This window comes from Bombus affinis, chromosome 10 (assembly GCF_024516045.1).
Source record: "Bombus affinis isolate iyBomAffi1 chromosome 10, iyBomAffi1.2, whole genome shotgun sequence".
NCBI classification, from domain to species: Eukaryota; Metazoa; Arthropoda; class Insecta; order Hymenoptera; family Apidae; genus Bombus; species Bombus affinis.
This window is the reverse complement of record NC_066353.1, coordinates 10,178,324-10,200,481: the sequence shown is the minus strand read 5'-3', so window position 1 is coordinate 10,200,481 and position 22,158 is coordinate 10,178,324. Positions and strand designations below refer to the sequence as shown.

The window sequence follows — 22,158 nt, the reverse complement described above, 5'->3', positions numbered from 1 at the left end:
TATTCGAATTGTTTAGTATTTTCCTTTTTAATTACTGGTTGTATCTTTTTCAAAGTTAATTATCCGTTTTCGTTAAGGTTTGTACGTAACTGTACGTACAAGGAAAGAATGGCCGAGAAAAATACTAAAGAAACAAGAAACTATAAATTATACTTGGTATTAACGACGATAGTAGATCTAAATATAACGCAGCTAAAGAAGCGTTGCATATTAATATGGAATAAAAATCGTAATTATTTAGAGAATCGTTTTATAATTGTATGTACAAAGTATTACATAGAAATAGGGATTTAACAATAGCCCCATTTTGTAACATATTTACTTATAGCATCGTATTTGTAATATTCAAAATAAAAGGTTTCTAGTACAGAACATCGGCTTTTATGAGATTAATCCATCGATACGTGATACGCGTATAATCGATCTAATGGAAACAGTTTACCCTACAGAAGAAATAATTAACTCGGCAACGTTTACGTCTTGACAGCGTACGGTAAGTTGCATTGTTACTTGACTGTCCGATATCGCTAATCTTGCTCGAGCAAGGATTTCTTTCGCTCCTCTGAAGATGCCACTCAATAGTAAAGTATGCGTAGCAGCACCAGATTGTACTCGATTGGTTCGATCTACGGCATCCAAGCCCAAAAATCCCGTGAGACTTTGAATCGCTCCTTCCAAACTGTTCACCGATGAGCCTAAAGCAAATGTTTCTTCCAGCCTAGTGAATCCTGCCGAAGTCGCTGCCTCCCACGCAGCATGGAAATCTAATACTCTGTTTCCGGTTCCTAGAACTTGATCAGCCAACGTCACCTCCAAATCCTCTAACTAGAAATAACAATTGTTTTTCTTTAATAAACAAGTGCCAAACTTATCGTATAAAGAGCAAATAAAATTTAATACAACGTTAATAAGAATGCCCTTGGTTTTCCTGTATTGTAATTGTAATTATAGATAAGGAGAAACTATGCACCATGTATTCATCGTTGTATCCTTGATCGGCATCTGGAACACCCGTCGCAGGGTCGCAATCACGAGCTACGAATCGCAGAGTTGTAGGAATAGTAGCGACACTGGCATAAATGTCTTCTGGATATTTTAATACTGTATATGTTGTACCAAGCTCGTTGTAAGGTAGACGAGGACATAGAACTTCGCTCACGATCATATAGCTAAAAGCAGAGAAAATATCGTCTTTCGGAAGATGAGATATCTTAAAAAAGAATATACTCCAATATAATTACCCTTCAGGTGCGTCGACAGCTACTCTTACATCCTCGAGTAATTGATCGGGAAGAGTATTTACACAATCGAATTGCAAAATAAGGAATTCCGCGAACGTGTGCTTAATGCATTTAACGTTATATTCCGTTTCCGACTCTGTTAATTCAGAGACAGGCGAAGACTTAAGCAACGGAGAATCACGAATAATGTTAGCCAAATGTGGTATCTGTAATAATTTTTCCATGAAGCTCTCCTCGCGCGTTAATCGAGGTTGTTGTTTCACAGTAGTATGTACTTCTACTTGTGTTGGTTCTTCGGCCGTTTGCGCTGGTGGAACCTGTAACGCGAACATCGATCGATTAGACTAGAAAGCTTTTGAATTTCGGAAATTTCAAAGTTTCGATTAATTACCTGCGAGATGTCGAATGGTTCGTCCATCGATGTTTGCATATAATTTCGCAAAGCTCTTTCCAAACTGGGTACGGAGAGAAGAGGAGGTTGTATCAAAGGCAAAATAGTTGGTTCGTTTTGTTCCTGTAGAATAGTGCAATAATAGGCTGCACGATCGCGAACTTCGTCATCCGAATCCAATTGACAGCGGGACAGAAGAACTAGCACGTTTGGTAGTAACAGAGGACATGCCGCTGCAAAACGTGCTAACGCGGTAACCGCGGCTGCACGAACGCTGGCACTTTCCAGAATCACGCGATTGTAAATGAAGCGAATATATCGAGATGGTTGTTTCGAAGTTGGCCCTTCCTGACCAAGTAAGTGAAGAATGCGAACGGCGAGCGAGTTATGCTCGCAATCTTCGATAAATTCGCAGAGATGAGCCAAGCCGGCTTCTTTCGCATCGGCATTTACTTCCATAACAGCTATTATCGTATCTGCAATTGCTGCTTTGTATTCGAGTCCTCCCTCGTCTCTTAGCATAGCAGAGAGAAAGTTCATCAAAACAGTATGTTTCCGAGGGAATTTTTGACATAGAGCTCTATCGAAAGGACGAAAGAAGTATGTAATATAATTTTTGTCTATACAAGTAAAACTAATTGAAAATAACTATAACGTTACCTTATAGCTTGTACAACTACGACCTTAAATTCGTCTGAAATTTCAGACACAAAGGTAGCAATTTGTTTCATCAATCGATCAACCGAACTTTCCGCTCCAGTTTTTAATAGGGTAGTAATTGCCAACGTAGCGATAGATCTGTTCGAATCGGTAATTAAGTTCTCTAAATCTAAGTTGCACGCGGTAACTGCCGTTGGATGAGACATAGCAACTTTATTCAAGGTTCTAACAGCGGCGAATCTCAAAGCTGGTTTCTGAGATCCACAGAATAATTGGAGGACACTAATAGCAGGCGTTATCTCTTTCGTGCAATTTCTTCCAAGATTGATCAAGGCATGCGCCGCTTCATATACCACCATCTCTGATTTATGACGTAAACAAGTTTCTATAAATGCCAATAGTTCTTCTCCTTTATCGACTTCGTCTAATAATTTACACGCCATTCTAATTAACATACAGGCTGCGTAAGGGCTTTTTGGACTTGTTCTCATAAGCTTGGCGACTAATTTAATCACAGCATGTTTATCTGCTTTACGCGCTTGATACAAGACACCAAGGGCATGGTACTGAACCATCACGTTATTAGAATTTAGAGCTTCCTGAGCTTCGTTTGCCCATCTACGTGCTACATCTCCAGAGACTTTGGTCAAGTGCAAAGAGGAAACTAGAGCCGCGCTGGAAACAGCAGGAGAACGATCCACTATAGCTTGTTTCATATAACGTTCGATAGCTGCTAGCATTCCACTGTCAGTGATGGTACATAATGCTCTTATCGCAGCAGCTCTGTACAAATCTTCTTTCCCGGTCATATCCTTGGTTAAACTGGAAGTAACTATAATCACATCTTCTGCCAGAGAACTCAGTTCCTTGATACCTAGATAGACCAATCTTCTCAGGACGACGTCCCTGGATTGAAACAATTTGGTCATGGCAAAAAATGCTTCTGTTGCTTCCATCGTACCCAACTGTTCTCCTTGGTTCAGTAGGTATAAGATTTTGGTTAGAATGTGCGCGCATTTTCTTGGGTTAACTGGAGTGTCGTTGAAGGTACGAGCTTCCTGAAGAACGGTTGTCTTTTCCAGGTTTTGGAAAGGATTTCCCCCACCTATTAACACAAGAATCGCATAAGCAGGTATACAGAAACGTTCATCGTACATGCATTACTTGTTCGAAAAGTACGTATGAACGTCTATTTCAAAAGAATAAAAATCAAGTTACGTGAAACAAAAGAATTCATTGAGGAAAAATTATCTTCCACGACGAGTAGTAGCCTAAATCTGTTTACAAATAACTGTCACAAGAATAAAACCGATCCGTTTAATTTCGCATAAAAACTTGAACTTATAATAGTACGAAGGGAAGGATGTTTATTTATGATTACCATCTTCTTCCTCCTTCTTATCGCGTTTAAAAGCGTTCATTTTGTAAAACCACTGTCAGAAAATCGGAAAACAGGAGACACGTCACCTCGATTCTTTCACATGGGAGCCATAAGAATGACCTCCGCCATATTGTAACGGCGAAAAGTCGAAGCTAGACGTGTACTTTAGACGTCGCAGTTAGACGATAAGTAATATCTACCGTCGATAAGATCGTACTCCCTCGAGGTAAAACAGGCGGAAATCGCTGTACAAAATCAAGAACCAAGCGAATTATTCGACGCGTTTAAAAATGTAAAATGGATCTGTTACCATCAGATTCGATTTGTAAAAAATAAATTTAAAAAGATAAATTGAAACGAAAGCTCTCGAAGGAGGTCAAGAAGCAGCAATCGAATCGATTTTAAAGGAAAGAAATAAAAGAACACAAAACGCAAATAGTATTTTACTCTATTTTTTAGCACAATTTCATAGAGCGGTATACAAATAACGATCTCGTATATAAAGTCTTATTCCCCATACAACAACCACAACTTTAAATTTTGTCGAATCGGCGCAAGAACGAACACATAGGTGGCGTTACGCGTAGCGAAACCGATTTAACGAACCTTCGTCTCGTTTGTATTCGTCTCGTGTGTATTGTATTCTCGTTTGTACGCCAAAGTCGCGTCCCGTCGGTATTTCTATATTACCAAATTATCCGTCGGAAGAACAAAAGTTTCTACAGTTTGACGCGCTTTCCCTGCAACTGGTAATAGCAAGTACAATGTTCTTTGGCACGTAAAAACCATATTAAATCAATTTAATCTTCTTTCCCGCTTCGTTACTTTCACCGTATATGTATATATATATATATAGTTAACGAACGAACTATCTACAAAATCCACGACGAACGTACCTTACTAACGATTAACGTATCACGATTAGGTAATTCTCTTCTCTATGTCCGTATCACCCTGCGATTTGTACAATTGTTTCAAGTCGGAGATCGTATTTCTCTTATCGTTCGATTGCGAACTTTGTCTTATCCTTTGTACGATTTGAATTTTCGCGGGCGTCGACACGTTCTTCTCGGCCGAAACGTCTTCCGAGGACGATCGATCCTCTGACGACTTGCCCATATCCTTGCTCCACTTGTTTAGCCATTCGCTGGCGACAGTCTGATAGAAACGGGAAAAAAACGGTCGTTACATTTTATTTTCATATTTCTGCGAAAGATAACGACCGAGTTGTATCGCGGTCGACAAGAACAAGCAATTAGCTAATATTACGTTTTTGTCGTCGTTTCCTGGCGTAGTCACTGCGTTTGACTTCTTCTCCGTCTTCTTTGATCTATCCAATTCCTTCTGTAATTTGCGCTCCAACTGGTACTTGGCCACTGCCTGAGCCAGCGATCCGAGCTCTCCTCTCATCGCCGCGCCGAACATCGCCTGTTTAGAACGCATCAACATCATCGCGACTCACGTTCAGCGAAGAAAACACCGATTACGCGATTAGAAGATCGTTTCTACCAAGGTACTCACGTCTCGACGTCTCTTCGAGTCGGCATTGCTAATGGGCTCGGTTTCCGTTTGCGGTCCCAACTCAAACAGCATCTGGAAGTCCGCGTGTTCGCCAAGCCGGAAACCAACGCCTATCCTCGAGTCGGTACCTGTCGCGAGAATCGTGCGCCCGATTAGCCGGAATTGTTCTTCTCGCGTCGATTCGGTTCGAACCGGTCGCGCACAGGCGCGCCTTGAAAAGGCGAAACACGCGCGACCAGTGAAAGTACCTCGCGCGCTCGCGTCACGCGACAAAACGTTTTTTTTTTTTTTTTCATACGTATCGAAGCATTGGATTTTACCGTGATATTTCGACAAACTCTGACACGGACAATTACGCGTTTACCTTTTTTACGCAATCACCGGTTACCTTTCTTTATTGGTGGGATATTGGAGTAGATGAGCGAAAGTATGGTGGGCAATTCCTCCGGAATAACGAAACACGTTGCGTCTGAAAACCAGTAACAACCACGTTATCGCACAATTGCTTCCTTTATCCCATTCTGGCAATCCAATTATTCTATAAGGATCTTTTCATATCGACCGTCTCGCTCGTAAAGATGTTTTTGCGCCAGTCAAGCGGACTATGATCGAGGATGTTTGCGACATTCGGGGCAATTCGTCGTAAGTAGGCGAAGGACGCGGCACGTACGACACGCGTATGCGTAGGAATCGACACTTACGTTCGCAAAGAAGCAGCAGGATACACAGCTTCGCTAGGATGTCCTTCGTGCTGCACATCGTTTACATCAAACAGATCTTCCTCTCGTATACTCGCAGTGCGCGTGTAATCCTTGTTCGAGCGTGCGGATATCGATCGACTTTCCTGCCGCCGATCTTCTGTAATTAAAATCGTCGATCACGAACCATCCTGCCGACCTTTTTCACCGACGAACGTTAATCTCGTCGCGCTTTGTACTCTTTACGCGGCGAGACAAAACGCCAACAGCGCGCGAACAAACGTTAAACGTCGGACGACGACGTTGCACAGATTTTCCCAGGCAAATCGTACGAGTTGGATATTCTTGTCGGAATACGGGCAATTGGAAATCGAAGGGAATCGAAGCAGAAGGGAAGAACGCGAAGACGTTGGCCGATTCAACGGCTCTCGAAGACCGGGAAAACGTTGTTCGACTAGACGCGCGATCGATGGTACTTACATGAAAGTGAAATCTAAACGTCGGTCTGGCAGGTAACACGATGTCGAGCCTGCGTACTCCAGCGAACGCGATAGAATGCAATCACGTTCCTTGGCAGCGCCGGTGCGAGAAAGAGCTCTCGAAAGAAGTGCTCGAGTGAAAGGAGACGTCGGATCGAGGATCGAGGTCACCGTGTCCGAACGACCGTCGATCGATCGGGGATGAACTCTCTCTCCGTTTCCTCGTTGTCTGCCCCTTCCTCCATGGGAGCGCGCCCGTTTAACTTTTCGGCGCGACGCGTGTCATTTGCCCCGAATTTTCTTTCTCTCTTCGAGCACCCACCGATTCGACGAACATCATTTTCCCAATTCGAACTCCACTTTACGGAAACACGATGGATTTTTCGAGTTCGTTCGAATGGAAGGTAAAGTATCGAGTTTTCGAAGTATCGGTGCTTGCGCGCACTTTTATTCAAATAAGACGGCCGTTTGCGCTACTCGCACGCGCTTCGTTATCGCGACTATTCGTTTTTTCGATCGACGAAACCTCGACCGACTCCACGTGGCGTTACGTAAAATTATGTAAAAGATTCTCGCGAAATTGTCGTAGCGCGTTAAACGGTAATTTTCGGCGCGCGTCGTGTTTACGCGAAACGACGATGCGATAGATTCTCCGGAGGCACGCGAAAGCCCGCAGCGACTCGAGATTCCCCGTCGTTCGAGAATTTACCCGGAAAAGCAGGGAAATTATATATTCGCTGGAAAGTGAAACTACCTGGTCGATCGGTGTCATTTTCAATGGCAGCTATAGAAACCACTATCCTGTTCCTCGTATTCGCTCCACTACCTTCTCGTCGAATACCATCCGAAATAGCGAACCTTTTTCACCTTATCCGTCGTGTCACACGGTCCGGCATTCTCTCGCCCAGCGAGATATCGATGAATTTTACGCAATCCGATTGCGCAATGCGCCAGCGGTATGTTTCATTGAAGAATAGCGACATTGAGACTCGCGCGCAATAATCTCGTAATACCGATCCGTTTTCTCGAAACCGAGACCGTTCGTCGACGCGAAGAGCAACGCGAAGAGCAACGCGAAAAGCGGAGAAGAAAACACCTGTCGAAGTGGTCACCACTTCCAAGAAAACTCTACATCTGGTCTTTTTAGTTTTCTCGAGCCATCGACAGCGTATGGACAAAAGACTGGGACCAAGGCAGACCATAAACAGTAGACAGGCGACGTTGGCTTCGGGCTTTTCAGTTATAGAGTAACACTGGACCAGCTCAAATTATGTTCCTACTTGTACTTAAACTTCTGTATTAAAATATATTTTCTACCTTACAATTTATCCACGCGTTTCTCTCTTTGTACATCTAATAATTTCAACGATACCAATATCCGGTAAAAAGCATCGCTTTAGCGACGCAACTGGTTGAACTTTACTTGGCAATCGTATACACGGGAGAAGAGTAAAGAATCGTTTGGAAAAACTTTGAAAAGAGAAGAATCTTCGTCTCTTTGAGCGACGTTGCTCTCGACGATTTGTCGTATTTCGATGGTCGGCGAGGTAAAGGAGCGATCGTTGCGCAGCTCGTAACGATCGAGCGACGTACCTGTGAAACTTTCTGTTCCACTATACAGGTGTTTTAAGTCGCTCGTACCATTACCACGAGCCATTCGTTATCACGGAGAACAGTTTGTCAAACAGCGGATAATTTGTTGTCAGAAGGGAACGCGTATGCGAACGATCTATCAACGTTCCTTCCGTCGCAATTTACGTGGCGCGTAAATCGATTTATTCGACGCGACGTTTGAATCGGTGGATCGAATTCAAACTTTTCAGGAGACCGTGAACGTTCGTCGAAGCTTACCGTACAATGCAAATGCGTACATACGACGTAATACGTACGTAACTGACGACGTTCCGTTGAAAAATATGCACCGTGGCATTGTCTATGGGCGCGCTCTATCATCGGTCCTGTTGATAGGCAAGGCGAACACAGGCGCGATAGCGCGCGCGTTATCAGTCGTAACCCACAGTTTCCTCGTTGAGCGTTCAGGTTTGCCCGCGCATAACGGCGTGTTACGGTAAAATGCCAACCAAGGATCAAATTCTTTGCTTGCTTTTCGCGCGATCGAGTCTCGTTTAGAAAACCGTGAACGCGACGCGGTGGCGAGAAAATCTGCACAGGACGGTTCGTATCGTATTCGCAAATTCATTAGCTCCGAGCGATTCGTAAGGACACGTAACGGTTACGTAAATCGTGTATTTAAACGAAAGATTAGCCGGTGAGTCCGTGAAATCGTCTTGGTGACTCGGACGTTGGCGCGTTTAAAGGCATTCGACTCGGAGGAACTCGGACGAGGATCGTGTACAGCGCCGAGAGTTTGCCGGCGATCGAATCGTCGATCGAATCGAGATCGAACCACGTTTTCCGATCGCTCGTACATTTTGTATGCGTTAACGTAAGTCGCGCACCGGCGGCTACCGGCCGCGGTCGCGGCGGAGGTAGGTAGAGTAGAGTCGTCGAAGCTGGGGAGAGGGGCGCGTAGATAGCGCGTTACTCGTTCTTCCTTCTATGCAGCCGCGTACTTACGTTCGTCGTTCACCGGTAGTTGACGATCGCGCACCAAGTCACCGCGATCGATTCGTTCTTTCGGCCTGTTTCGTCGTCGTTTCGTCGACGACTCGCGAATGCCGTCCGATCGCGCGAAACCGCGAAACATCCTCTGGTCGTGGGACGCTGTCTTGGCCGAGTGAGTATCGTCCTGAGGAATTTGTCGAGAAATTCGGCGATTCGCAGGAAATACCGAGAAACGTTTATCGCGACGACGGGCGAACGTTCGGCTTCGCTTCGATCGAGCGTCTTACGTTCGACAGGAAGGATACGTAATATCCGGGAGGAAGGAGAACATGGAATCGCCGATAACGTTCCTCGCGACGTTGCTCGGCTGAAAAGCGACTCGAGACAAACGCTTAATTCGCCCGGTATACGCCATGTATCTGTACGCGGTTTTCTCGCACGGTGCGCTCGGTGTGCGTGAGTTTCCTCCGACCAGCGCTTTATCCCGGCACGCGAGTGCAACTCGAATAAAGAGGAAAAAGATCGAAGCGACGGTGGCTGCATTCGGCTCGACGTGCTCCTCCACGTCGGAAGCTTCCTCTCATTTTTCTCGAGCGGTTAGAAACGAGCGCGAAAAGCACAAGTGTTTTCTGCGCGCATTCAACGCGACTTCTTTCTTCTCTTTCCTCCGACGCGAGAATCGCGCGACAGATGTACGGAACGTGACGCGACACGCGAGTAATTTTCCTGCTCTCCGCGTCCACCGCCAGAAACACACCGTCTCGGATAAACGTTTGGGAATAATTTCGGTAACGTAGTCAACCGGATCGGGACGAAGTAAACCGTAAAACGGTGAAACTAGAAAGCCGACTAACCGGCGTTTCCGATCGATCATCGATCGTTTGTCGTTAACATCGATCCGTAGTAATCTTGAAACGTTTCTAGTGAATGGTGCACGGTGATCTTTTTGGCCCATGGGGCCGAATTCTTATCGTCGTAGTAGCAGCGCTGGCCATCGTCCTTCTCTTGCTCGTGATCGCCTGTTTTCTCACGCCAGGATGCCTTGGATACGAATGCGTGAAAAGAAGTAAGCCCTGCCGATTACGCCCAAACGCGTATCGCGTTATTACCACGAACATCGCCATTCGTACGAGCTTCGAGAACGTCCGCTCGATCCATACGCTCGAGTATCGCGCTCCCGATTAAAGCGACAAGTTGCAAAGTTTCTTAAATTCCACTCGAGGGCCGCTTGTTTGGAAGTTGTTCGCTTCGTCGCTGCAGCGGAGCTACTCGAATACCGACACGTTTCGTTCATTGAAATTTATCAATTTATTAGAGCGTACTTTATTTTCGCCACGCGTTCCATCTCCGATTCGAACGTCGATCTAGCGAAGCGACGTGGTTCGACGAGCCGTCTGTGGCCGGGTGATCGTTTGCTTTATCGCACGAATACGCCGAGTTTACGAAACGAGGATGTAGCGCGACACAGCGCATCGTTTTGTCGGCTGTCCGAACTGGCGGCCAGGCAATTGGTGTCGGTGCTTAGCGTTGATTAAACGTCTGGCGACTAAGCCGAGCCACTGGTATTTCATTTTCTCGGCACGTCCGCGAGCTCTGCTTCCGCGCACACGTGCTTGTACATGAAACGCGTGCCGGGAAAAATAATCGCGCGTACGCCTCGCTTTTGATACCTTTCGAGCCAAAGGGCCTTCGAGCCTCTGCTCGCTAATACGCCGACGATCGCTCGGTTTACCGGATGCTCGCGTTTGTCCACTCGCGGAACGCTGCTCGACGCGTTTCAATTGCTATGTGGAACGGAGATTCTTCGCACGCGTTTACGTAAAAACTAAAATGACAAGAACGCGCGGATCGGTCACGAAACTTATCGTAGATCGTTTCTCCTGCCTTCGTTTTTATAGCGTTCGTTTCAGCTAGTACGCGTCGTCACGCCGATTATAAAATTATTCGGCCGTATGAGGAGCGCGATTCCTTTATTCGAAGCGACATTTATCTAACGAAGAACGGACTATTTGGCTGAAAGGAAGGAAGCTTAAATTCCTGCATGGTGAATCGCGAATCGTGTGTATTCGCGGCGGTTGATACATTACGCCATTGTTCGCACAGTTATATTTATACACACATGCAAACGACGACGTTTCCTTCGTTTCCTCCGCGACGTTACGTAATTAGGTATGTCATCCTGCGAACTAACTGCACACAGGTCTTCGATAGCGCCGCTATGAAAACGCCCATCCACGAGGCAACGCGAGAATTCGATAAATTCTTCCATCAGACGAGTATCTTTTTTCTCTCCGACAAATAGTGTCGCGTCACCTAAATCGTGGTTACAAGTTCGATGAACTTGCCAATTAAAAATGTCGAGTACTCCGCTTTTTAATCGCAAAATTAACCAGCTTTTACCTTTCACACGCGTTTATTCACCATGTTAAACGTTTCGAATCCTAGAATGCTCGTCGTTCGAACGTTTTAGAAATCGGCACTCGGTCCGCTACGTGTACGTTAACCAAAGCGCAATTAGCGGCGAGCAATCGCGGCTGTTTACAAATTGCATAATCAAAGCGGAGAATAATTCTTTGCAGAGAGAGAAGCAAAAAGTGTGCCGTTGCGTGTCAAGAGCAAACCGAATGAAAACGTCAAGTTGAACGATGTCAGCTACAGGTCATGGAGATTGGGTAGCCTGTACGAAGGCAGCAGCAACGGTACCTTTCGATTGCGTTTCTTATCCGTTTCCTCTATCAGTCTGTTGTCCGATTCTTACCTCTTCTTCTGCTTCTTCTTCTTCTTTCAACCTGGCTAACAACACGTCGATCAATTTTTGCACAGGTACGATCGACGAGAACGCCAGCCCGATCGAGGCCAATTCCTGGAATTCCAACAACGCTCAATTCGGTTGCACCGATACTTCGTCCACCCTGGTGAGCTCCGTTAACCGTGCTGATTTTCATTTTAATTAGCCGAGATCGTGCTGCCTTGTTGATCCATTGGCGCGTGTTACGTTGCAGAATTTGGTGCAAAAGGATAAGCAGAAAGCCGAGAGGAAGCAAAAGGAATTCCCGACCGAACTGACGATAAGCCTGCAGTACTTGCCGCCCTGCGACGAAACTATTACCGGCAAACTCGTTATTGGTATCGAGGTATAAACGCTTTCCTTTCATCCGATTCTCCTTTGTGCCTACTTTCTCGTCGGAATGGAAATCGAGTTATGAATCTCTAAGGACTCGCGACGTTCAACGGCCTCGGGTTCGTTTCGTTTCACTTCTCCGACGTTGCTCGATATTTCATCAGCTGTGTCTATACGTACAGTTCTAAAGGCCGTGTTAACAACGAACGACCCAACGAATCTCTAGCGACGGGCAAAACGCGCGGTAGCTCGCTTCGTATCGAAAGAAAGACGGATAATCGCGAGATTAATCGACTCGCGACATCTTCTTGAACGAAAGAAGAAAGTTTAACCGTTGCACCGTGTGCAGGCGTTATCCGGCCTTCCTCCGAAGCAATACAACTGCACCTTGGAACCGTACGTGGCTCTGAACATAACGAAACAATCGTGGAATCACAGGAACCGACAGAAATTACACAGTTTCCGCACGAGGGGTGTCAGGCACACGGCGAGCCCCGTTTTCAAGGAAACGTTCGTCGTGGCGAACGTAAAACCTCACGAAGTTAAGGTACGTACGTTTTTATCGCGCGTATCCTATCGTTGTTTCGACTCAAGGTGAAAAACACGTCACTCGTCAAACGCATCTACCGTGAAACTCGCTCGAACAAAGTATATTTTACATAACGAACGAAGGTTTAAACAAACGTATCGACGTCGAATATGTAATTTTGCGCGAAGAAAACGGGCTGCGAAGATCGAACGCGTTTCTCTATTTCTCTGCAAGTGTTCGCTGCGTTCGCTACATAACACGATCGTTTTTTCCTTTTTAGGAATGGATTCTCGATTTTGCGGCGTACGATCGCGACAGATACGCCAACGACACGGAGCTGAGCACGCTGAGGGTGTCGCTGAAGGAGGCGAGGCACGTTCTACAGAGTCCGGAGATTCATATGTTCAACTTCAGAATGAAGCAGTCCAATTTGGTACTGGCGTAAAATATATCGAACGTTTCGATTTCACCTTCTTCGATTCCTCTTCGCTTACACGACGTTCTTTGTTACATGTTGCAGGCGCATGGAAACATTTTATTAGCTATTAGTTACTTACCCACAGCGCAGAGACTGACTATAAACGTAATGAAAGTACGCGACGTGAAGTTTACGCCACCGGTGTCGTGTTTAAACGACTTTAGTAAGCGCCGCACGTAAACTTACTCGCATCTTCGTTTTTTTTTTTTGTACTTTGTTATCGCTGCTCGTTGTTTCCAGGTTTTTACGTCAGGATATTGATGCTCAATGGAAGGACAGGCCAACGAATGAAAAAGAAAAAGACCCGATTCGTCCTTGCGAATTCGCACTCGGAGTTCAACGAAACACTGACGTTCGACGTATCGTACAATCAATTAGACATAGTGCAATTTCTCGTGGTATTGCGGGGCAAAGTGCGTATCAATTTCGACGACAATTTACAGTTTGGGAACGAAAAGTCGCGTAACTGGGAAATATTTTAGGCCGCGCCTGCCGAGCCTGCCGCCAGCACCATAGAGCATCCGAGTGATAGCGAGGATTCGATAACGTCGATTCAAAAATCGAAAGACACTTCCATCGGTAAAGTTGCGCTTGGAAAAGGAGTCAGGGGGTCGACAGAAAGGCTACACTGGTTCTCCGTGCTTCAAAATCCTAGAAAGCTAGTTACCGTATGGCACGTATTGAAATAAGGACCGAAGGACAACAACGGTAATACGGAATGTGGATAATCCAACGTTATTGCTCAAATTGTCTATAAACGTGCATGCTGCTGTTACTATTTAAAGAAATTTGATAACGCAATACGAAAGTATATTTGCACAATCATCCTAGGCGTTTACCTTCGAATGACGCAAAGGGACGATGTTCTGATATCGTATCTTCCCATAAACGTTTTTCCCAGGTCAGAGACAAAGACACTTGCGTTAAATAAATAAACGGTTAAGCAGTGCCATAGTCGGTAGACGACTAAAGTTTGCAGAGGTACATCTATGCCGAAAACAAGAATCACGTAAAGATGCTTTGTCCGAGCAGTTTATTCGAAACTATCTGAATTTTCCATCTTTTATTATCTCCTTTTTGTTTTTCGAAGATGTAGATTCTTAGCGCTCGAGTAATATTTATCGGTTTCCGTAGATATAGTATATTTTGGGCAATAACGTTATATCGTACGTTATACATATACACGTAAACGTGTAAAATATATTTCTATATTTATTTTGCAATTTGATAATATATACGATAAATATATATACGTTTAAAAGTGCAACCAAAGATCGCGAAAATTGTAAATGTTATAAATATTTGTGGTACTTTGTTAATATATCGAATCTTATTTAAAATGTAACGAAATAAATAGTACTAGATATGTTCATAACCGTTACACGTTTTGTATAATTATCGGTTAAACCGTCTCTTTCGATTTCCATTTAATCGCGTAAGAAAATAGAAAAAGAAAATAGAAAAAGAAAAGAACGCGTTTGAAATATGGCGGGTTTGGAGAGCGAGTGGTGCAAAGTTCCGGTGTCGCCGACAGAGGGCGGCAGCGTCGCTTTGGTCTCGTAGCAACGTCAAAGAGAGGGGTGCCCGGCCAGTCAGCTTCAGTCTGTTTCATGACTTGTGAGTGTGTTGTGTTCGTCCTCGTCGTATTCGCATTATTCGGTTATCCCTTTATACGTCGCGAGTTTAGTTACATTACCTGAGAGAAGTGTGTCGTGTACGAGGAGGCGGACGTTCGCCGAACGGTGAGTAACCGATTTGTTCTATCGACATCCTGCTCGATTTCCTGCGAGTCAGAGAGCGTTACGTTGGAAATGTAACCTCCAAAGGCGCTCCCGGGGTCCTTCCACGTAGAACGATATTTAACGCGGCTATCTTTCTCGGATCGTATTGTACGCGTCGGTATCGTACGAAACACGATATCGACGATTTAACGCCGCGATTGGAAAACGAGCAGCCGGCTTCGCCAGTCGCGAAATCCATGTTTGAAAGGAACAAAGTATCGAAACCGCTTCTCGCGGTAATGTCAACCGTTTTTGAATATCGTCCAATAGCAACGCTCGGATTCTCCGTTCGAGATGCTTGAAAACTCCTCGAAGGCCACCGATTTCCCGAAAGCCAAAGCCTCTCGCGATCGAGTCGTCGACGCAACCTTTTGATAACATCGTTCGCGAGTAAATTACGCAAAGGTTTCCATAGTTCCGTTGAAATCATCCGGTGTTGGAATTCTCCGTTCACGTGTTCTGCTGTCAAGCCACACGGAAAAAACGAACATGTCGACTACCTGTGCACTTCGATCCCCAACGAATCGAGTTTGTTCCGAGCGTCCGTTGGCCACGTCGCCACCCTCTTTGTCCGGTTCACTCCGACCAAACTGATTTTAACGACTCGCCCCGAGATTAAGGTATCTCCGTTCGGTTCTCTTCGAAATCTGTCTTCTCTTTCCTATCTACTGCTCGCCATTACGTTAGGTTAAGTAGCGATTCTCCCTTCTTTTGAAAAGAGGTTTCATGGCGCAGCCTTTCGCATCACGATATCCCGTATACTTTCGCGGTAATCTCGATCAGGCATCTAAGATCGCTGTCGGTAATGAGACAATACAGTGGCAAGGAAAGTTACAAAATAATCGGATGCCGTTATCGAGAATGCGTGGGCAATTAACGCGTTTCCGAACGGTTAGTATGTAACGTGCGCCAGGTTGTCGCAACGGTTCACGCGTATGGTGTCGCAGATGCGTTATGCGTTCGATTACGCGGGGGGTCCGTCAGCCGATCACCGCTTCCAAATTATCCACCTATGCACATACGTGTATATCTGTAAGTAAATAGTCACGAGCGTTCTCTTATATACTCTGTCATCGCCAAAAAAGAATATCGTACGTTGTTTTTTCGAGTGCATCTCGATATGGCTGAAAGTATTATCAATCATCGAAAGCAAAATCCAGTTGAAAAACAAAAGACGCGCACGCACCCGTACCTTGATCGCTCGTAAATTTCGATCGCCGGTATAGCGAGATTGGAATTTAATTCCATTCCGCTTCTTTCTGTATTTTTTCCCCTGCGAGACGAACGAACGTTGGTTTTTGCGTTCTGCTCTTGTTTATTTACCTCGGAACGCTATCTGCCGCCGGCTTCGGTTCGTTTCTCCAGAAACAAATTCGAGACGACGGCGATCGCGTGCGATCGGTCATTTCGTATCGTGCCTTTCGGTCAGATTACGTGAAAACGACGTAAATGCGTCGCATGGCAACGGTACGCGGGACACTTTTGACAGGTTAGCGGTTCTTCGATCTCCACGAAAGATCGTCGTTGGCTTTGTTGACGTATCACGCGAAGGACGTCTCGCGACTGTAGCAAAAAAAGAGAAGAAGAAAAAAGGTAGCGTGTAGCTTTCCGTGCATCCTCGAAATACGTACGTATCAGTAGCAGTCGCGGTGTCCGACGAGAATCGTTTAAGATTCGATTTAAACGATACGACGCTGGTGTACCGGCTATTATCGGCGTCGAGGAATGTCGACTAGGTAACTCGATCTTGCGCTTATTATCGATATCCCAACGTGGTACACGTTTAAACGACTATACCTACATCGTGCACCGTTTGACGACACCGCGGCAAATTTGTACTCGTCGCGGGTGCCACACATGCAACCTGTAAATTGCAGGAAGCAAGTATGTACATTTAGCGCGACGAATAAGCGCGAAGAAATATCGTATCAACGCGCGTTTCGCTAACGTTGCTGTCGGTATACCGGTTTACCCGTCGCATTTAGAAGCTCCTGCGAAACAATATATTTATCATCGTGCTTTCATCAACGTGCGTCTCCTAATCAATTCTCGCACCTAACGACATTGTATAACGAGAGTAGATATGTAGTAAATGAATACGCAGCTGTTGACGTTAATAACAAAGCTGTTTTCGTCGAATTTATCCGAAACACTCGTCGCCACAATAAGCATGCTTTGCGGTTAAACGTACGTACGTACGATATATATAGAGATATCGTCCCTGTACTTGCCATGTTTTTATTATCGAACGTCCATTTCTAAGTCGGATTTCCGTCCATTTTTTGTACAATTTAAAATACGAAACCTGTTCGTTAGCAAGCTTTTTTTTACGCAACCATCGACGAATTAACGGTAACGAACTTTCTAAGAAATTGCCGAGCTGACTGCAGCTTGTTCCAGAAACAAAACGAAACGAAACGAAACTTTGTTACTAGAAGGGGGTCGGGAAAAAACTGGTCGGCGGGCAGTTTGGTAGAGCGAACCGTAGCGAGAGACGCGCGATGCCCGGCGGTGCGGGCTGCTCGATTTCCCACAGGTTTTTTTACAGTCGATGCGCATTTTTTTTTCGACCGACGAGCTATGCCATGCGACACGCGGCCCTGGCTCATTGTCATGCAAATGATTTTTGCGCAACAACGAAAGAGGCTAGCGACGTGGACGTGCTCGATCTACGTACACGTGCATGGGAAAAAGATTCCGGAACGTCCACGCGTCTCTCCAACCGCGTCTTTCTCCGCGTATTTGGGTTCTTGTCTCCTTGCCTGTTCCTCGTCACTTTCCTTTCCTTTTCCTATCGCCTCTCGTATCCCAACTCTTTCATCGTCTCTTCTCTCGCGTCACTGTCCCAACATTTTAGTTAGTATTTTAGTAATTTACGATTTGCTTTCCAATAGCATTACGCAAATCTGCGATATGAAGAAAACTCTCAGGGTGCTACACATTGCGAGCTTTCGTAGGATATTTCAAGTGGCATCGGGTAATTGTCGCGTTTACTCTATCGATGGTGTATTTTCGACCAGTCGGGGGGAGACGCGAACGCGAGGAAGCGCGCCAACGGCAGTCGTAAATTCCCGTTACGATTATAATAATCGACACCGCGAACAGATCCATCCCCTTGTTTCTTTTGGGATAATAGCGTTGATCGATGTGCTATAACACTGCGATTAACAGGTTATAAATTCTACATTTCCAACAACTTTCATACAATGAAGAGTTACGCCGTTACGCGTCATATAAATATCGTAGGCGATTGTTCGACGGATGAAGAGTCGATAGAGATACGTTGATGACTTGGCAGTTGTCGACTTGATGCCGGAGTATTTGACTGAACTAATCTCGTAGAAACAGTTGTAGACTCTCCTTGTGTCGTAAAGGAAGAGTTGACTTTCCTAGTGTAGTAGAAGTAGTTGATGACTCTCCTAGTGTAACAGAAGAAATGAAGTCCGTTCTCGCGTTATTACGGAGGAAAGGTCGCTGTGGCTGTGCCTTTTGAACTAAGAACGCGGATTCGCGTTCACACTTTTCGTCAGGAAAGTGAGGATACGATCCGCGATGCCCATTGGTTATGACCCGCACTACCGACGTGGCTCGTGGGTGACCTTTGTTCATGGGAAAAGCCTGCTTTTCCTTTGGACAAATATCCGCTTTCTCCGTAATTTGTAAGAACGAGTAATAAATCTAAGGACTGTTTCAAGGACCACCCATAAACCGAAAATACTTGCAGGATCAGAGTTTAAGTTGAAAGGATTCTTTTTTATGGTGGTTCCTTAGGTTTATTTGAGGGCATCCTTCACGGCCAGACAATGAAGGACGTCGCATGGACCATCTCTCGATATAACAGATGGTATTACGAACTATTGGGTTGTAGAGATGTGTGTGGCGTTATGTTGTCGTCGATGATAGTAGTAGTTGCCGGGCTGTAGATGTCGTGCTGGGGCACTGCTAATTATTCTTTTATTTTGATGCGTGGCAGAAAAATAGGATCACGGGTGCCGGGAATCGAACCCAGGTCCCGAACGTTCGAAACCTAGAGCGCTAACCACTTCGCTACCGTATCCGTTGCTTAGTTAGTGTCGTGTAGCGGTATTTGTTGTCGAGTGCCGCTACAGGGTGGTATTGGCAAAATCCGCAATCACTTGGTTGCCAACGCAATATTTTACCATTCAATTATAGTCACGCGTTAAACATCGCGAGTCTCGTTTATACCTGCGACCGTAGAAACGCGTATCTTGAACTCGTAGCCAATTGCACGGCAATTACTGGCGACGAATGAATTGATGCTAGGTGTAACGACGCTTATAGCGGAGCTTGAAGGAAGAGAGGAGAAAGACGAGAAACGAAATCGAGTCGCCGATTCCTTAATTCGACAGCCGAGGTGGAAGTTGGAAAATCGGGAAGGAAAAGTTTCCAACGTGGACGAAAATCCGTTGAATCGAAAAGTTCGACTCGAAGCGAAGCGTAACTTTTCAATTTCTATGTGAAAGTTGCCCGATCCTCCGCCGCTGCCGCAACAAAGTCGCAGCTTGTTGAATTAAAAAAGTTGTCGCTTACTATTATCCTACGCGTTGCCTCGAACGTTTATCGAACGCGTGCCACGAAGAAACTCGAATGCAGAGAACGCAGCTTCCACAAGGATATCGTTCGTTTCCTCTTTTTACGAGCCAACGTCATCGGATTGCTCGCGATTTTTCGATCGACCTCGCTTACGTTCGAGTCCGATCGTATCGTAGATCCGTCGCCATGTTTCCGAATAGCTCGAGAACCGTGTACACGTTTTTAAACAATAGCAACCGGAACGATACCGTTGTTCGCACGCACGGCCATACCCGAAAACCCGTAAACAAATAAGTGTACGAGCCGTGTCTGTAAACTCGGCAATTATTCGTAATTTCTAGTGGAAAATGCAGCAGCTGGTCGGCGGTCGTTAATTAAACGCAGATTCCATAGAAAATCGAACTCGTTGCCGGGCCGACCCTGACGCTGATCGATCTAGCCCTTGCCAGCTGCAAGTATTTCTACGATATCTGGATATGGCGGCGCGCAGAACCGAAACGGCGCTGGAAAATTAATAACTGCGAGCTTTCGAACGATAAATGGAATAATGGGTCGTTTGATCGTACGTACGTGTATGGTTTAGAATGGCGTCCCGATTAGGAAAGCGGAGAGTAAGGTGTTAGAGTCGCGTGACTGTTCGGTGATGCATCGGGATTCGCGTGTGCCTGCGGTTGGCAGAGGTTTGCAAACGTCGCGAAAGCCATTTAAAACAAAAATAGTGGTCTGAAAATAGGCGGTCTCCTAAATACCATCGAACAATGATTGGCGCGATCGTCGTTCACGGATCAAGAGCGTCATCGTTACTATTTCGGTGGACGTTCGGTGGCACGAAAAAAATAATGTTTATTTGGGTTACTTAAAGGAAGAACAAAAAGCGGGGCTGTGGTCCACGGTCCGGCTTAATCGTCGGTGTATCAACTGCATCCGGTACATCGATGTAATTCATTTCTCCGGTTAAACGCTGCTTGCCCGGGGAAAAAGTACCGCGAGTCCGGTGCAAGCGGTTTCATCGCAGTTACAAATTCCAGCGGGGCTGCGTCTATTACGCGACAAATATTTGATGCTAGAAACACGCGAGTTTTTCTTCTCGCGATTGTTTCGAATCGATTCGCTCGCCAACGAGAAGAGTCAGGTAAAGTCAGTAATCGTTACGTTTGAGTACAGATTTTCCTATTTAAATTCGAATTCGAAGCCCGTACGTATTTTATGTCACTTAGTTACCGATCGTCGTTTACGCGTACGGCCAAGAACAAAGATACATTGGACGCAACGAGACGATCGCTACCGCGCGTTCGTCTTTCGAGTAGTACGTCTATTCGCGCGACGACGATAACGCGTTGGCGATCGTAACAGCGACGGTCAACGCGCTGCGTACGCGGTTCCCTCGTAAAAGCCCCGTAAAGTTACGAAGCAGCTGTGTCGTTTCGTTCCGCCAAAAAACGGTGCATCGAAGCGCGGTGGTTGGTCGCTTGGCTCGCGTGGGGTGAAACTTTCGAAAGGCTGGCTGGAAGCCCACGAGGTTCTTTGCATTCGCGACGTCTGATGACGGTTCCCGTTGCACGAGCAGCAACGCGCACGAACACGCGCGTTGACCATTTTACCGTACTTTCCGCTCGAGGATAATTCTCGCGCCCGGTTCCCAGGCCATTAAGCTAAATCTACGCTCGTCTCGCGTCTCTCGTCCCTGGAATCGTAACGAACGCTAGTTCGCCGCAAGGAAGAGGGCACCTCGCGTTTACCACGCATCGGCGAAACGACCATCCACTCGAAGAAAAAATTTGGGTCGCGGCAATTTAACGTCGCGAGTCTCGTCGCTCGTAATGTCCGATTTAAAACGATTTAAGTTTCCAAGACGGGGCATATTGAATTTCAGCACGTAAAAACGCTTCCACGGATTACTTGGTTTACGCGATTCTAATCGTTTCGCACGCGATATGCGATACTCGAGAGGAGAAGCACGCGCATAGGGGGTTGCTTGTGTCTGGAATACCGAGAAATCGTTCCGACCGACGATCTGTCGCGTTTACGAGCGTTTCGGAGTTCGTCGTTTCATCGATACGCGAATAGAATACGACGACGGACGTCTCGAAGTAGAAATTCGAGAACGCCGATGCATAACTGGGTCGCCGTCGGCGGGCAGGTTGGCTAGAATGCAGTTTTCGATGTAGGCGGTCATTCTGCGTTCTGTGCATCTATAAATATGTACGTTTGATGGTATTACCCCGTAACAACGGTTTCATCGAACAGTAGTCGCGCGTTCGATCACCTTCCCCATCGTGTACGCGACAACCGTGTTACGCTTTGCCGCGGCGACAAAAAATCCGTCTGACGAAATTACTTCCAACGGACGAGACGTTGCGTCGTTTACAACGCGGCCCTTATCTCTCGTTCGGAGAACGACGAAGTTTGAGCTTCGTTTGGGGATCGCGCGTGTTCGTTCGATACGTGGTATCTTTGTTATATTTTCGTTCGTTGCACGTAAGCGGCGAAGATATTAATTAAGTCGCGATTAACGTCGACGTCGGTAGGGTGACGTACGTCGTCACCGAGAACTCGCGTTCTTACGCGTAGTTAATTCGATGGGAACGCGAGACCAACGAGAAAACTCGTTTCCTCCGAAGAGTTACTCGAACACGGCTAACTTTTCGATCCCACGAGACTTGCCGCGGCCGCGAAGTCCTTGAATTTTCTTCGCGTTGTTAAAACACTCTCGATGGAAAGAGTACCAGCATAGTAGAGCGGTTGAAAGTTGGGAGAAC

General features: G+C 46.0%; 4 protein-coding genes across 16 annotated transcripts in view; 2 read left to right on the top strand and 2 right to left on the bottom strand.

Annotated features, from left to right (window-relative positions):
• Nucleotides 1-233: 233 nt before the first annotated feature.
• LOC126921037 (coatomer subunit gamma) lies at nt 234-3,835 on the bottom strand. Of its 2 annotated transcripts, none has more exons than XM_050732190.1 (6): nt 3,674-3,835; nt 2,293-3,397; nt 1,633-2,212; nt 1,242-1,558; nt 971-1,169; nt 234-825 (listed from the first exon to the last, which is right to left on the bottom strand). In XM_050732190.1, exons 1-6 carry the CDS (start codon nt 3,711-3,713, stop codon nt 439-441), a joined length of 2,628 nt encoding a protein of 875 aa, XP_050588147.1. In that variant the 5' UTR covers nt 3,714-3,835; the 3' UTR covers nt 234-438. The 2 variants fall into 2 exon arrangements, with proteins under 2 accessions (XP_050588147.1, XP_050588148.1); XM_050732191.1 differs by lacking the exon at nt 3,674-3,835 and adding an exon at nt 3,511-3,653.
• Nucleotides 3,836-4,105: 270 nt separating this feature from the next.
• LOC126921051 (uncharacterized) lies at nt 4,106-9,929 on the bottom strand. 4 transcript variants are annotated; one of them, XM_050732225.1, is made up of 6 exons: nt 9,791-9,929; nt 5,896-6,052; nt 5,583-5,663; nt 5,195-5,322; nt 4,943-5,101; nt 4,106-4,831 (listed from the first exon to the last, which is right to left on the bottom strand). In XM_050732225.1, exons 2-6 carry the CDS (start codon nt 5,951-5,953, stop codon nt 4,595-4,597), a joined length of 663 nt encoding a protein of 220 aa, XP_050588182.1. In that variant the 5' UTR covers nt 5,954-6,052; nt 9,791-9,929; the 3' UTR covers nt 4,106-4,594. The 4 variants fall into 4 exon arrangements, with proteins under 4 accessions (XP_050588182.1, XP_050588181.1, XP_050588183.1 ...); XM_050732224.1 differs by lacking the exon at nt 9,791-9,929 and adding an exon at nt 8,261-8,398; XM_050732226.1 differs by lacking the exon at nt 9,791-9,929 and adding an exon at nt 7,126-8,234.
• Nucleotides 8,896-14,445, top strand: LOC126921046 (synaptotagmin-2-like). Of its 4 annotated transcripts, none has more exons than XM_050732214.1 (9): nt 8,896-9,108; nt 11,516-11,674; nt 11,760-11,851; nt 11,939-12,070; nt 12,407-12,604; nt 12,867-13,019; nt 13,107-13,227; nt 13,305-13,477; nt 13,547-14,445. In XM_050732214.1, the coding sequence occupies exons 1-9, from the start codon at nt 8,931-8,933 to the stop codon at nt 13,751-13,753; spliced, it is 1,413 nt and encodes a 470-aa protein (XP_050588171.1). In that variant the 5' UTR covers nt 8,896-8,930; the 3' UTR covers nt 13,754-14,445. The 4 variants fall into 4 exon arrangements, with proteins under 4 accessions (XP_050588171.1, XP_050588173.1, XP_050588172.1 ...); XM_050732215.1 differs by lacking the exon at nt 8,896-9,108 and adding an exon at nt 9,864-10,002; XM_050732216.1 differs by lacking the exon at nt 11,516-11,674 and having other exon boundaries at nt 8,900-9,108.
• Nucleotides 14,446-14,647: 202 nt separating this feature from the next.
• The window catches only part of LOC126921030 (mitogen-activated protein kinase-binding protein 1), an 82,180-nt gene continuing 74,669 nt past the window's right edge, over nt 14,648-22,158 (top strand). For all 6 annotated transcript variants that reach the window (XM_050732168.1, XM_050732170.1, XM_050732171.1 and 3 more), the window contains exon 1: nt 14,648-14,806. The gene's annotated coding sequence lies outside the window, so the exon portion shown is untranslated. The remainder of the gene's footprint in view (nt 14,807-22,158) is intronic.